General features: G+C 46.8%; 1 protein-coding gene and 1 long non-coding RNA gene across 3 annotated transcripts; one reads left to right on the top strand and one right to left on the bottom strand.

Annotated features, from left to right (window-relative positions):
- Positions 1-933: 933 nt before the first annotated feature.
- LOC135323352 (uncharacterized) lies at positions 934-8,486 on the bottom strand. 2 transcript variants are annotated; one of them, XR_010384870.1, is made up of 3 exons: positions 8,014-8,453; positions 2,431-2,584; positions 934-2,289 (listed from the first exon to the last, which is right to left on the bottom strand). It is a non-coding gene; the product is annotated as an uncharacterized LOC135323352 (long non-coding RNA). The 2 variants fall into 2 exon arrangements; XR_010384869.1 differs by having other exon boundaries at positions 934-2,584; positions 8,014-8,486.
- Positions 8,487-11,230: 2,744 nt separating this feature from the next.
- Positions 11,231-12,583, top strand: RTP3 (receptor transporter protein 3). The gene is given in 3 exon segments (XM_031471163.2): positions 11,231-11,594; positions 11,801-11,876; positions 11,879-12,583. Coding segments are annotated over 3 exon segments (879 nt in total). The 5' UTR covers positions 11,231-11,393; the 3' UTR covers positions 12,481-12,583.
- The last annotated feature ends 1,940 nt before the right edge of the window (positions 12,584-14,523 follow it).

Below are 14,523 nucleotides of genomic sequence, written 5' to 3'. Positions count from 1 at the left end.
TTTTTTTTTGCAGAATTTTTTTTAAGACTGTTTTTGGTTTTTGTGGGGGGCAGTAATTAGGTTTATTTATTTGTTTATTTTTAACAGGTGTACTGGGGATTGAACCCAGGACCTCATGCATGCTAGGCATGTACTTTACCACTAAGCTATACACTCCCCTCAAAAAGTTTATTTTTTAAAAAGAAGGAGCACGAAGACAAATGACTACATCCCTCAAAGGGGATATGTTAAAAAATGCTGCTCTGGGAGGCCCTCTGGAACCAGCAATGCAAAACATCCTTTGAAAAGCAACCTCCTCCTCCCTCAAATATCAACCCTTGACAATGGCTGAGGAGAGAAGCGGGAGGGGAGAGGAAGGGGAAGGATATTTGTAAATGGACGAAAGCCGCGGTTGCCCAAGCCACAGTGGGATGCTGTCTGAGCTGGGCATGGGCTCTGAAGAAGAAGGGAAGGGAGGGACGGAGGGAGGGAACCAGCATGTTTAGCAGACCCCACCCAACACCTGAGCACCGAGCCAGGCGCTGTTCTGGACGCCGTGTGTGCTTGACTCATTGTCCTCAGCCACCCTGCGAAGTGGGGCCCGCCATCATTCTGACCATCTCACAGATGCGGATGTTGCCGGTTGGGAGCGAGGTGACAACAAAGCGCCCTCTAGGCAGCCTCGGAGCGCAGGGGCTGTTCTCTCCTCACCCCACCCAGTGCCGACCACTCCCCTAGGAAACTGTGTCCCCCTGCTGGGAAGGCAGTGCCAAGAAGCGCCTGGAATGTTCTGCCCCAGAATGTTCTGCCAATGTTCACCTTGCTCCCACGCTGGCACTGAGCCTTCATAATCTGGGGCCCCAGCGTATTGCTATCAATCAAAGTCAGCCGTAGTCGATGAAGCAGGGACATCAAAGAGGCCGCAGGAGGAATAAGGAAACAGGGAAAACTGAGTCAAATGTTCCCAGCAAGTGTTTATACCTGGGGCTTTGCCATTTGTCTCATCTCTCGCCCCCACCCCCGCCCACCTCGGGTCCCAAAGGGCGAGAACCTGCCGCCTTGGGGCAGAAAGGCCAACTCTCCCGCGGCCCTGGGGGCTGTGTGTGAGCTCCAGACTGGAAAGAGTCTCCGTGACCTCCAGGCCTGGCCCCTGAGCCCACGCTTCCTCCTTGACCAGCCTCCTGCTCTCCCAAGTCCTTGCCAGCCCCAGGGGAAACGAATCTTCTTCCTTTCCTTTTGTGGAGTAAATTCTGGGTTAAGTCGGGCCTCACTTCAGCACCCAGCTGGAGTCTGGGGGATCAGGGAAGCCAGGAGCAGAAAGCTCAGGGATGCGGGCTGGCTGAGCCAGAGGTAGGGAGCCTGGAAGGTGATGACAAGGTCTGCTGGCTGGGTGTCAGGCTTTGTTCTCCTGGCTTCCGGCTGCGTTCTGGGCCCAGACCAGCTGTGACGGTTGAGACGGTTTTCCCCTGGGGAAGGAAGCAGCTGGGGAGCAAGACTGACCAGGAATAGGGGTGCGGGGCAAGGAAGGAGAAATGGTGGGAAACAGGGAGTCCCGCAGTGTAGGATGTCTCCCACGGTTTCTGTGACAGCGGCTAGTGGCAACAGAGGACCTGCTTGCTTAATGTCAGTCACTAAGCAAGAATGTTAAGGTCAGGAGCTGAGGCTGGTGTTGCGTGGGTGGAGATTCCAGGGACCCTCAGTGCTCGGAGGGAGAGTAGGGGGCCTCCTCAGAGGAAAGAGGCTGTAGGGGGTACCTACTGCCTAGAAGACCCTGAAGACACACCCTCCCTGTGCCCAGCCCCTTCCTCCTCACAGAACCCACTCATGCTGCCTGGCTCCTTTGCTGCCATTTGGCAGTCACACCTGTGAAGTGTGTGTTTTTCCTACATCATCTTCCTCAAAGCTTCAGGTAGGGCTCATTGCTGTGATGCTGGCTGTTTGCGGTGCATTCATTGTCGCTACCATCTGCTAGGTGGGAACCAAGGCCTGTCAGGGTGGGTCAAAGCCCGAACGGGGTCAGGGCAGACACTGGGGACACTGGGTGAGAAGTGTCCACCTCGTGACCGTGCGTGTGTGGGCTCCAGTCCGCACCCCGGGCTCACCTCTCGGGGTAGGCGGGAGCCCAGGCAGCAGATTGAATTGAAGCTGGGGGCTGCAGTCAGACAGGCACCACAACTGGCCCCTTCCACACAAAGCGCTCAGAACGGAAGAGAAAATGTATTCGGGAACCTTCCTCAGAGTCTTTTAAGGCCTGTCACAGCCGTGGAAGACGCAGGACAGAAAGGCCACAGGAGGAGGTTATCCTGTGCACTGGACATGAGAGGAGTGAGCACAGGTGTTTGGGTTCTGTGAAGAGAGCTCCCCCTCAGAAGAGCTCGTTCTCAGGGAAACCCCTCCCTCCTACAGGCCAGGCAGGAACAAGGAAGCAAGTAAGATTTCCAGCTTCCTTACCCACAGCGGCGCCCTTTCGGGTAGAGGGAAGGAAGGCCCAAGGGAGAACTGATGCCAGGATTCGGGAGGAGGGATGGTCCCAGATGGAGCTTGATGATACAGAGACCAGCTGTAGGATGAATGGCAGCCTTCATCTTCCAACAGTGTACCTGGGCTGTAGGAGGGGGAGGTAATTAGTTTTATTTCTTTTATTTTTAGAGGAGGTACTGGGGAACCCAGGACCTTATGCATACTGAGCCCATGCTCTACCACTTGAGCTATACCCTCCTCTAGCCAAGAGAGGTATTTCTAATTCATCTCTTTGAACCTCAGTTTTCTCATCTCTAAAATGGGAGTAATAATCTCCCAGGGCTGTAGTGAGGATTAGATAATTTATATTTCTTTATAAACTTGGCATAGTGTCTCACCCACTAGAGAAATGTTGGTTCCAGCTTTGGCCATTGGGATCTCATTCAGGTTGGTTCCCCCATCCCTTTGCCATGCCCTCTCCTTTTATTTTTGACAACTTTCTTGTTTTCTGGAACTACCAGATGCTCCAGGCTCATCTTGTATGTTCCCTGCCCCAGGGCTAGAATCAGCTCATTTACCCAGGAACTTCCATTCCTTCTACAGGAGAAGGTCATTTTTCTATTGGATTGTTTATATTTTTATCACTGATTTGTAAAAATTCTTTATTTATCAGTTAACCTTTTTTCTTTTGTGCAAGTATGTTAAAAATAGCTTCTACTTTGTGGCTTCTTTTTTTCCATTTTTAAGAGTGTCTTATGAGCGAAAGGTTTTAGTCAAATGTACAGCTCATCTTGTTGTGTCTTCTTTAAGCATGTAGTTGAAAAGGTTTTGAAATTTTGCTTTTTGTATTTAGGTTCTTAATCCACAGGGAATTAACATAGGGGTTCCGGTGAATTTATTGGATGGCCTGGAAAAAATTGATAGCTCCACCTTTCCCTCAGAATCTTAGGTGCTACTTCTCTCATGTATCATATTTCTAGATATAGGTGGGTCAATTTCTGGACTTTTCTATTCTAGTAAATTTGGCAATTTTTGCACATTGCCTTGACTACTGTAGTGTATGTGTGTTTAATGTGTTGATATCTAGTAGGGAGAATACTTGCTCCAGCTTGATTGTATTTAAGATTGTCTTTAAAATTGTCTTGGTTATTTTGGCCCTTTCTTCTGTACAAATCTTAGAATCAGACTTGTCAAGTTCCATAAAAAGTTCTGTCAGAGTTTTGATGGACATTGCATTGAGTTTGTAGATTAATTTGGTGGGAAACTGACATTTTTAAAATTGAATCATTGGGCCCAGGTCCATGGGGTGAGATTCAGGGGGGTTTTAAATATTTTTCATAGAGTTATATAATTTTTCTATAAAATTCTTCAACATCTTTTGTTAGATTTGTTTTTAGGTCCCCAAATTTTGGGTTCTTATTATTGCTGTTGTATATGTCACTTTAAAGGGGTTTTTTTTTTCTGTTCTTTGTTTGTTGTTAGTGTCTAGATATGCACATAATTTTGATCTATGTATCCTATATCCAGAAAATTTGTTGAACTCTTGATAATTCTTATCGTTTATCTCTAGATTATTTGGGGATTTTTTTCCTATGTGAACAATCATATTGTCCATGAGTAATGGAAGTTTTTCTTGTTCCCTTTCCAATTCCTATAACCATTTCTTTTAACAACATATTGGGCTGCCTAGGACCTCTATTACAAAATTAAATAGAAGTTCACGTGTTAAATGATGGTAAGTACTCTTGTCTTATTTCTGATTTTTAAGGGGGAGCTTTTATTGTTTCACCTTGTGGAATGATTTTGCTGTAGGATTTTATTAGATACTCTATCTGGCAAAGTAATCCCCTTCCATTCCTACTTTACTAAGATTTTTTTTTTTTGGTCTTACATGAATGTTGGATTCTTCTGCATACTGTTTCTTATTTGCGTTTTTTTTTTTCATTTATTCTGAAAATTATGTTAATATGATGAATCATGATCATATGTTTTCTGTTAAAACATTCTTGCATTGCAAGAATTCCTAGCATAAATTCAACTTGGTCAGTATTTTAAAGTACATTGCTAGATTAACTTGGCTGGGGGTTTTTTTTGTTGTTGTTGCACAGGTTTTTTGTTTTTGTTTTGTTTTTTAATAAGTTAAGTTCTTGGTGACATTGGCCTATAATTTTCTTCTTGGTTGCTTTTTGAATCAAAGTTATACTATACTAATAAAATGAGTTATCAAATGTGATCTCCTTTTCTATGACATGTAAGATAAAACTGTGTAAGGTTGGAATTATATTTTCCTTGAATGCTTTGTATAACTTACCTAGAGCACAAACCTAGATCATATACCCTACACCTAGTTTTTATAGTTTTCTTTAATAATTATGGGAACACTCAGTGAGCGAAAGGTTTAATGTTCCATTTTAATGTTCTATGATTTTAGGAAGCTATCCATTTCTTCTAGGTTTTATTTTATTTATTTTAGGTAATAAGTATTTTATTTTATTTTCATTTATTGCTATAAAGATCCCCAAAGTAGAAAGGTGAGGCATACATCTGACACATGTAACTGAAAAGGAACCAATATAGAAAACATATTTTTAAAATTCCAACAAACCAATAAAGAAAAGATAAACAGCTTAATTTTTTAAGTGAGGAAAAGACTTGACCCAAATACTTCACAGATAGAGAATATCCAAATGGTCAATCAACATTATGAAAAGGTACTCAACTTTAACACTAATCAGGGAAACATAAATTTAAATCGTAGAAATCATAGTGTTATCTCCATGTGCCCACCAGAAAGGCTAGATTTTAAAAGAATGACAATACCATGTGTTGGTGAGGATTGGAACAGTTGCAACACTCAGAAACTTTCAAAAACTGGCTTATTTACTGACGGCTAGCTCGTGCATACCCTCTGACTAGGCATTTCCACTCTTGGTTATGGACTCAACGAAAAGGCATATAAAGGTGCACAAGAAGACACGTGTTAAGAATATGCAGAGCCTGTTATTCATAACAAGCAGATGCTGGAACAACCCCCACAGACAACCACAGTGGTGTGGATAAATACATTGCAATTTTCATTCAGTGGAGTATAGAAGATTGGGAATCAATAAATCACTGCAGCATGGCACCACACGGATGAATCTCACATACAAAAAGAAATGTTAAAAGATAAACTGAGGCACATTAAAATTTTTCAAGCATTTCTTTGAGCACGCACCAGCTGGAATCAGGCAGCACCAGACTGAAAGTGGCTGGGTGTGCTCCACCGGCAGGAACTGGGGGAGAGGCTTTATAGAGAAGACATGGCAGCCAAGCCAGGAAATTGTTTGATTGTCTCTAGCTGACGTGGTTGCCTACATTGGGAAAGCACAGTGGGCTGTTTGGGACAGGTTGTTCTTAAGTTTCATTTTCTCGGATTCCAGTGCATTGACTCTGGCTTAGTTTTCTGTTTGCTTACAAAAGCTACCCAGGCAGTGGAGCCACCTCAGTCTGATGGACTAATTGTCTAATTACTTTAACAGAAGCGGGGGCTGTGTTAAATGTTTTAATAATAACATTTATTTTAAAATAATAGTCATTTATGTTTTCACTTTTTAAAACACCATTAACAACAGAATTATGAAAAAAAACCCACCTCAAAACATAAATAAAAATTCCCCAAGAGAGGATAAAGGAACTGAGCAGTGAGGGCCACCGCCCAGTCTGGGAGTCCCCCATTTTTATGGCCAGAGCAGGCTGGGAACTCTGCTGTCGGGTACCTCAGGCCTCCGAGCACTCCTGAGCATCACTCTAGCCAGTACATCCCATCCAGAAGTTGGCAGGTGCCACTGTCTGAGCTGCCTCGACTCCTGTGCTGAGGAAGGGATTCCTGTGGCCAGTCCGTGAGTTTCACATTCATTCTGGATTGTTCATTACATAAGCCTGGCCCAGGCTCTGAATTTTAACTCAAAGGGTTGGTGAATTTCAAACAATAAACAGATGGTTAGTAATGGGAACTTTTATAGTATAGAGAGCAAGTCGTCTTAATGAGGAGTAAAAAAATTCTCAGTTGAATGTTAATAAAAATAGAGGTTCAAATGGAATTTTAAAAGTCCCAAAGATGGAAAATTCTGCTGTTAGGAATTACTGATTAGGAGACTGATTACGGTTTTCTCAGTCTCAAGGAGGAGCTAAGTTGGTTTATAAAGTGGTTTTTTGTTTGTTTGTTGTTTTCTCCCTTGCATTCAGCACAGGACAGGGATAGTGCAAAATGAAAGAAAAATAGTGGAAGAAGTTTGTATTAAACTTGACTTAAACAGCAATTTCCAAGAAGGTATAGCTCAGTGGTAGAGCACATGCTTAGCAGACATGAGGTCCTGAGTTCAATCCCTAGTACCTCCATTAAAATAAATAAATGAATAAATAAATAAATAAATAAACCTAATAACCCATCCACCCAAAAAATAAAAATTAAAAAAAGCAATTTCCTTGGGGAATTAAATCCTAGAGGCTAAGGAGGCCAGATTTGAAAGAGAAAAGAGGCCCAAAGGCTCTTAGTAAAGTTGGGGCTCTGAAAGAGGGAGTTATTTGGGGATTGGGGATGATGACAGGTCCCAGCAAGACCCAACAGAAAAAGAGGCAAATTATCAGAGAGGAAATGGAAATGATCCCCCAGAGAAAAAATAGATTCAGAAACCGTGGATAATTGCCCTCTAAAAACTGTGATAAGAGCCACTGTAGGACCATCCCCAACCCCCTTCACCTCCGGCCCCATCCCCAGACTCCAAATTGGGATAGTTCTATAGAAAGTCAGTGACAGAATCTGGACAGAACTCATTCAATATTAATTCAAGGAATTATTGAGCACCCAGGCACTGTTCTGGTGAATAAAAATTTCCTCCCCTCCTATTTCAGACTGGTCATTTCCTAGAAACTCAGGCTGTGTCAGGACATGATTTAAAAACAAACAAAAAGAGCAAACAGAATGGTGAGAGGGAAAGAGGGTGTGGGAGGGGAGGAGGGGCTGGTATTCAATCTGGGGAGATTAAGGAAGGGCTCCCTCCCTACTGAGGTGACATTTGAGGGGCAATTTAGGAAGAACTAACTTAATGGAGTGAGCTGTGCTCCAGCTGATCGTGTTCAAGGAAGAGTGAGGAGGCCCTGCCAGGGGATGGCATCTGGATTTTAAAAAGAGTTCTTTGGCAGCTCTGTAAAGGCTGATTTTTGAGAGAGAACACTAGGGGGAGAATATGAGTTAAGGGGCTATCAAAATTGTCCAGCCAACAAATAACGAGGGTCTTTTCTCATTATTCCAACAAATAATGAAGTGGGAGTAGGTAGGGAAAGGAAGGAACGGACCATATGCTGGAGTTGTTCCCCACCCCTTGTACCTGTTGGAAAAGCAGGCAGGTGGCCCCAGCCCTCAGGACCGCTGGGAGAGCCAGGAGAGTTTAAACACCCCAACAACCCCCCACCCCTGTATTCATTTCCTCACATACTACCACAAGCTGGGTGGCTTAGAACAATGAAAATGTATTCCCTTACAGTTCTGGAGGCTGGGAGTTCCAGAATCAAGTTGCCAGCAAGGTGACTTACATCTGAATGAAGCTCATCAGGCACTTGTGTCCTCTCCATAGGGCTCATCGCAGCCTTCTCCAGCACGAGACAGCACTTCGGCATGACACCTCCAGGCCACTTTAAATGACAAAATCACCAACAAAAAGCACAAAAATTCAAAAAATGTGACACAATAGACCATGAAAAGGACACTTGTTTACAGTATAAGAGCTGAAGCAAGAAGGCAGTGTTGTCAGGTTCCATCTCAGCTTGGAGCACGGGCACCAGGCGCTTCAGACTTTCTCAACTCTGTGCACGTCCCAGGTTTTCAGAGATGGCCTCCTCCGAGCAGCTGACCCACAGCCCAGCCCGTGTTCAGGAAGAGTGTCAGTGGGTATCCAGGCAGAGCCCTGACTCTGTACAAAAGAGAATGGCCTCTGGGTTAAGAAGCTGAGATGAGTGTGCTCTGGCTGGTCCCCTCAAGGGGGAGACAGAACCCTGCCATGTCCTGGCCAGTGATGCAAGCTCTTATTTATGCATGTAAATTTCCACTTCTGGAGTGCATAGGTCCCTGTGAGAGTTCAGGATGTTCCAAATGAGGTCCTGGAAATTGCTTTTTTTCAAGCTTACCAGACGAGACACCAACATGGGCTTAAGGGCCCGTCTCTGCACCAGGCACGCAGAGCATCCTTCCACAAAAAGGCACATTTCATCTTTAAAAATCCTGAAGTGACTTGTCTACTGTCACACAGTGGGTCAGAGCCCCAGACCAAAGACCCCGCACTTCCAGTCCAGACTCTCTCCCCTGTAACCTCACTCCCTTTATAAATCTCCTAATCTGCCCAGAAGTTGAAAGTAGGTGGCAGGAACACAAAAAGAAAATTTGAAAGAGAAAAATTCATTAAGAGGGCTCCCCAAATCTAGTTAATTTATGATTTAAGCAAAGTAACATAGACAAACAAAATCGGGGGGTGTGGAGGGCAGCCTCAGACTGCCCAGGTTGGACCTGCTCTTGTAGGAGCTGACCTCTGGTGCAGCAGCGGGGAGGGCGGGAAGAGGGTGGCTGTGAGTTTGCCAAACGCTGCCAGGGCCACCCCTCCCCCCACTCCTTTCCTTTTCCTCCCCGCCTCTTCCTCCCTCCCTCCCCCATCTGTCCCTTCTCTTTCCTCCTGCAGCCCACTTCTCAGACTGCCGGTGTCTGACCAGAAGGTGGATGCCACCAGGCAGTCCTAGGACTGGTTCCCCCCAAAGCCGACTGTAAGGCTTGCTGCTTCTGCCACTGCATTGCAGGAGGGAGGGACACCTCTGGCTATGGGTCAGTCTCCCAAGTCTTGGCTGATTGCTGACTGTGATCTCTCCAGGTTTTCCTTCCCTTTCACCTCCTTGTGTGTTCGCCACCATAACTGAACATAAGAACCACTTGGCGGGAGCTTTTTAGAAATGCTGATGCCCAGACCAACTCCATGAGAGCTTCTGGGACTGGGACTGGCAGTGTCCCAGGGATTCGTGAATGGAATACCCAGCTATCTGCAATCCCTTGGGGTCTCCCAGGCCTTGGCATCCCCACCCCCACCCCAGAAACCCAGAATTCTCTGGAAAACCAGGTAAATGATGTCACTCGTGATGGTTAGAGAGAAGACATTTAGCCTGTGTTAATCTAAATGTGACAAACTCCCTCACACTCTTAAATACTTGTATTCAAATGTGTGTATCATTTAAGAGCACAGAGTTTTTCAATTCGAATATTCTCACTAGAGTAAGAGGCTAAAGGTAATCTACATGACCCCAAAACACTATCTGGGTATCTTTCAAGCTCTCCTTTCACAATTATTTTCAAGGGTGGTTTTAATGAAACAGAACTGGATATGACATTTTCACACAAGATTTCACACCAACTAGAAAGTCGGACAATTCTGTTAAAATATTCTCTGGTCACTGCCTTATCTGATCTAGCTTTATGATTCAGAAGAGCACCTGCATTTGTTCAGCTGTAGGGGGAAAGGGAGGAGGCTGTTCTCCCTTCCAGAGGTTTCTTCCTCCAGCAGCAATTAGGAGGCTGGTGCAGGAATTTCTTTAGTTAACACCAGGCAGGACCAGGAGGTGGACGATGGAGCAGGCACTGTGCGGCTCTTGAACTTGAAGGTGAGCAGGAGCCATGGGAGGGAGGGAAGGCAGGTGCTCTGGGTGGGATGGACTTGAGTACAAGGCAGGAAGGCTGGGTGGGCATGAGTTGTCAGAGGACGGCTCAGAGTAAGGGGCTGGGGCTTAGGGTGGAGGGGTGGGTATGGACTCGGGGGAGGATAAGCTTGGCAGAGCTGAGGCTGGTGGGAAGGCAGGGCTGGGCTGCGAGGGGTCCGAATGCCCTGCTACAGCACTGTGTAGGTGGGAGTTTCCGCTTCTGGAGAGACCTGCAGCCGCAGTGTGGGGAGTGGCTCAGCGTCGCGGGGTCTGGGAGGCCAGGACAGAGGCTGTGATGCAGGCCTGAGCTGAGCCAGAGGCTGCCAGCCTGGAGGACTCGCTGAGGGCAGGGCTTTCCTCCTGGAAGATGGTCAGCGACGCAGGTCAGCACCAGGCTGTCTGTGCACGGGGCCTTGTGATGCAGACACTCAGAATCTTGCCCCCCTGGCCTGGGCTGTCGCCTGCTTCAGCACCCACCACGGAGTCAGCCCCTCCGCTCTCCTCCCTCCTTCCCAAGCCTTTCCTGGAGGAAGTAGGGGATGATGAAGTACCTCTGGGTGTGGCCATGGCCTCCCACCCACGTGGGGACCTAGTAGCCTCATCTCCAGGGCACGGGGACTGCAACAGCTTTGGTTTCTAATGGGTGGGAGAGCGGGCGTGGGCATCGCCTTGAACAGCTTAGTGTCTGTGAAACACCATTCCCCAGAGACTTGGTGCAAGCAAAGGCGTCAAGTGCCAGAGCGAGGATGCAGAAATTCAGGTGAGGTCCGAGGAGGACGGGCTGTGCCCGTCTTTGCATCTCTCCTTCCGGATCGTGAGCACAGCAGCCCAATGGATAAAGATTTTCAAAGGTTAGAACTAGAAAGGGCAACTGCAGCCTGTCTCCACCATTTACAGGGCTTCAGAGGTAATAAGGTGTGTTCCCGGTTAAAGGTGGGCAAACAGCAGAGCCTGACAGAGTCCAGGACCCTTCTTTGGTTATATTCTGCTGCATGAAACCATGCATTCTGTGTCTCTTTCAAGATTCCCTGTGGAGTCTAGTACTGTTCTCTGAACTTGGAACCGGAATCAACTGACCTTTGTCCTCGGGACAAAGACCTGGTCTACGAGCCCAGTCCAGGGACACCAAGGGAGAGTGGGCCTGAACTCTTGCTCTCTAAAGTGAAAAACTTCACGTCCTGCTCCAGAGCCTGGGAGACACTGGCGCCCAGCTCACCACGGCAGCAGTGAAGGATCAGAACATGGAAGAAGTCTGGAAGCAAGTGTTCCAGGAATTAATTAGGGAAGTGAAACCATGGCACATGTGGACCCTGAAACTAGACAAAACCCTTCTTCCCAACATCCTGAAGCCAGAGTGGATACAATACCAGCATGGACCTGTGCCTGGTGAGCGGGGAATGTGACGGTAATATTGCAGAAAATTCTTGTTTATTTCTCACTGTGTGCACTTGTTTCTTTTCTTGTTCTGCTCGTGCTTGTAAATTGAAGATTATAGAAAGTAAGGTGCCCACCATCAAAGACATTAAAGATTTTTTCCTTATTTACACTGTACCCCAAAACAGTAGCAGGACTGGACAAATGCCCAGATAGAGAGAAATCAGGGTGCGAGGGGTGAGGGTGAGAAGCAGTGAGGAAAAGAGAAAGGGAGGAACGGAGGCTATTTTCTACCCAAGTTCAGATCCTTTTCCACATGCAGTGGAGTGAGAAGGAATCCAGGGGCCAGGTGAAATGAGAGTCTTTTCCCAGAGATGTCAGAAGTGCTCCCAGCCTTCTTTTGAGGTTCCTGAGTTCACAGAAAAAAACATCTCAAGGATCCTGAATAGCTTGTTGCGGATTCTGAAGACATGCTATAGGGAAGGATTTACGTTGGTAGAGATTCCTATGATTGAGGAAATCTCTCCTGAAGGGCCACATGACAGAGACAACTGTGAGGCATGTCTGCTGGGCTTTTGTGCCCAAAGTGGCTTAGGTCTGGTCGTGCGATCACCAATGTCCCCATCACTTCCCACAATAAGCTCACCCACTCTCGGGTCTCAAATGTCTTCTCCCCCAAGGAGTAGTGCCACAGCAGATGCAAAGAAGTAAAAGAAGGTATTACCCAGAACCTGGTTTTCTGAGCCCACGCAGGCTGAGAGCCTCCCCACATTCTGGAGCCCTACAGCAAACACCACCTTCCAGGAGGAGAGAAGAGACCAGGCCTCCCCCTCCAATGAGGATTTCTACTTCGACACAGCCCAGAATCACATGCACAGGAGCTTAGGTGTGTGTTGCTGTTGTCTCATCCTGCTAATCATTGTCATCGTGGTTGCTGTAAAAATCACTATCTGAGCCTCGAAAACATGATGCGGAGTTTAAAAAACTCAGACACAGTCGTCAATTGTATAATCCCATTGATGTGAAATATCCAAAAGAGGTAAATCCAGAGACAGGAAGGAGGTTAGTGGCTGCCAGCCATGGGGATTGAGGGGAGAGGGGAAATGGGGAGCAACTATTTAATCTGTGTCAGTAGCCTTAAGTGAACAGGCCATGGGGCCCAGGCCAAAGTTCACAATAGCTTGCACCTGGTAAGGAGGGACTACACGCATGCGCCACCAGTTATGTCAGCCTTAGAAACAAAGAAGTAAAGGTACACATGCGCTAGTAGCATTATATAAGCCTTAGGAACAAAGAAATGAACAATGCGAATGTGTGGGCAGAATAGATAAAAGCAGGACAAGTGCGCCATGCAGGTGGCACCATCTTGTTAAACGAAGAAAGTACTGAGCGCCGCCGCTGCCACGGCCGCCCACCGCGTGCGCCACCCGCTTGTACTGCAATAAAGTGCTACTTTGCCCTGTGTCAGCTCCTTGTGCATTTTTCCAGTTGGGCAACTCACCTCAAATCCCTCTTCAGCCCCCCTCAGCTGACAATCTGTATGGGCTTTTTGGCGGGAGGGTGATGAAAATATTTTAGAGATGATTGTTGTGCCACACTGAATGCACCAAATGTAAGTTGAATTGTTCATTTTACAATGGCTAACTTAATGTAAATTTCACCTCCATTAGGGAAACACACACACACACACACACACACACACACACACAAATTTCGTTCATTCTGTAGAGAACTGAGACTGAGGAATTCTCATGAAATCCATGGCCCTTTCACCAGAACATTTCACACAGACCCCCTGATCTCAGTCTGTAGAGGCTTTTGCCGTCCAAAGCATTAGGCTGAAAACCTGGGTTCTAGAACAGTGGACTCCACCGCAAGGCTCCACAAAGCTAAAGGCTAAGGCCGGACCATCTGCTGAAGTGGGGAGATATCCTTACAACTGTTTAATTTTTCTTTGCACTTTACTTTTTCTTGTCGCATGTTTTATGATGTACGTTCATATATTAGTGGACTGGTATAGTGATATGATGTACGAATAAATAGACATCCACCGGCAGTGCCTGCTCATTTCTCATTGACAGGGTTACACAATCAAGAACATTGGGGTGAGGGGGAAGTGTAAGCCAGCAGGGCCCTGTGGGGCCTTCCCAGGACAGACCCCTCCCCCAGATCATCTGCAGTAGCTCCTCTCTGGAAGACTCAGATAATAGTATCGCAGGCATGTTTCCTGAGTTTTCCAAATCTAAAAACCACCACCAAATGGAATAAATTAACTACTTAATGATCATGAGCATGGAGCCCCCAGACCTCCTGACATCTAAGGATTGATCACTGTCAACCAATCTGAGAATTGTGTGCAGCTGATCACAGACCCTGGGATGCCACACCCTCCACTAAGCCTTTAAAAAGGCTCAAAAGGCCCAGCTGAAACCTCTCAAGGGGTTTGGGTGTTTTTTGGGCAGGAGCCACTCGTTCTCCTTGCTCAGCTCTGCAGTAAAGCTTTCTCTGCTCCAAACCCCAATGTCTCAGTATTGTTTAGCCTCACTGTGCATCTGGTAGTAATTTTGACAAAGCCAGCCCAGGAGTGGTGGAGCTCATGACGGGTTGACCCTAGATGGGGCTGCCCTTTTCCTGGGACCCCAGCAGCTGTTGGAGCTCACTTCACTCCAGGGAACTGGGAGAGACTCCCCCTGGCAGATGCCGGCTGCCCTGGGATGAGGCTATTTGGAGCCGAAAACATCCGGAGCTGCGGCCCACATTCAGCGTGTCCTGGAGGTGAGTTACTCCAGCTTGTCCAGCCTGGGGATTGTCTCCCCTCTATCTGGGCTCTTTCCCTTCTGTGTAGTGAGCCACTGTGGTCTCACTGGGAGCCACTCTGGGTACATTCTCTTTTGAGAGCCAGGCCACTCTGTTTGAGAGTGGATGTGGAATCCTTGGCCTACACCTCATCTGATGTTTTGTTTGTGGGACTGTTAGCAGGTGGAGGGACCCCTAAAT

This window comes from Camelus dromedarius, chromosome 17, assembly GCF_036321535.1.
Source record: "Camelus dromedarius isolate mCamDro1 chromosome 17, mCamDro1.pat, whole genome shotgun sequence".
In the NCBI taxonomy this organism is placed as follows: domain Eukaryota; kingdom Metazoa; phylum Chordata; class Mammalia; order Artiodactyla; family Camelidae; genus Camelus; species Camelus dromedarius.
Note: the sequence above shows the minus strand (reverse complement) of the source record. Positions and strands in the feature narration are given on the sequence as shown.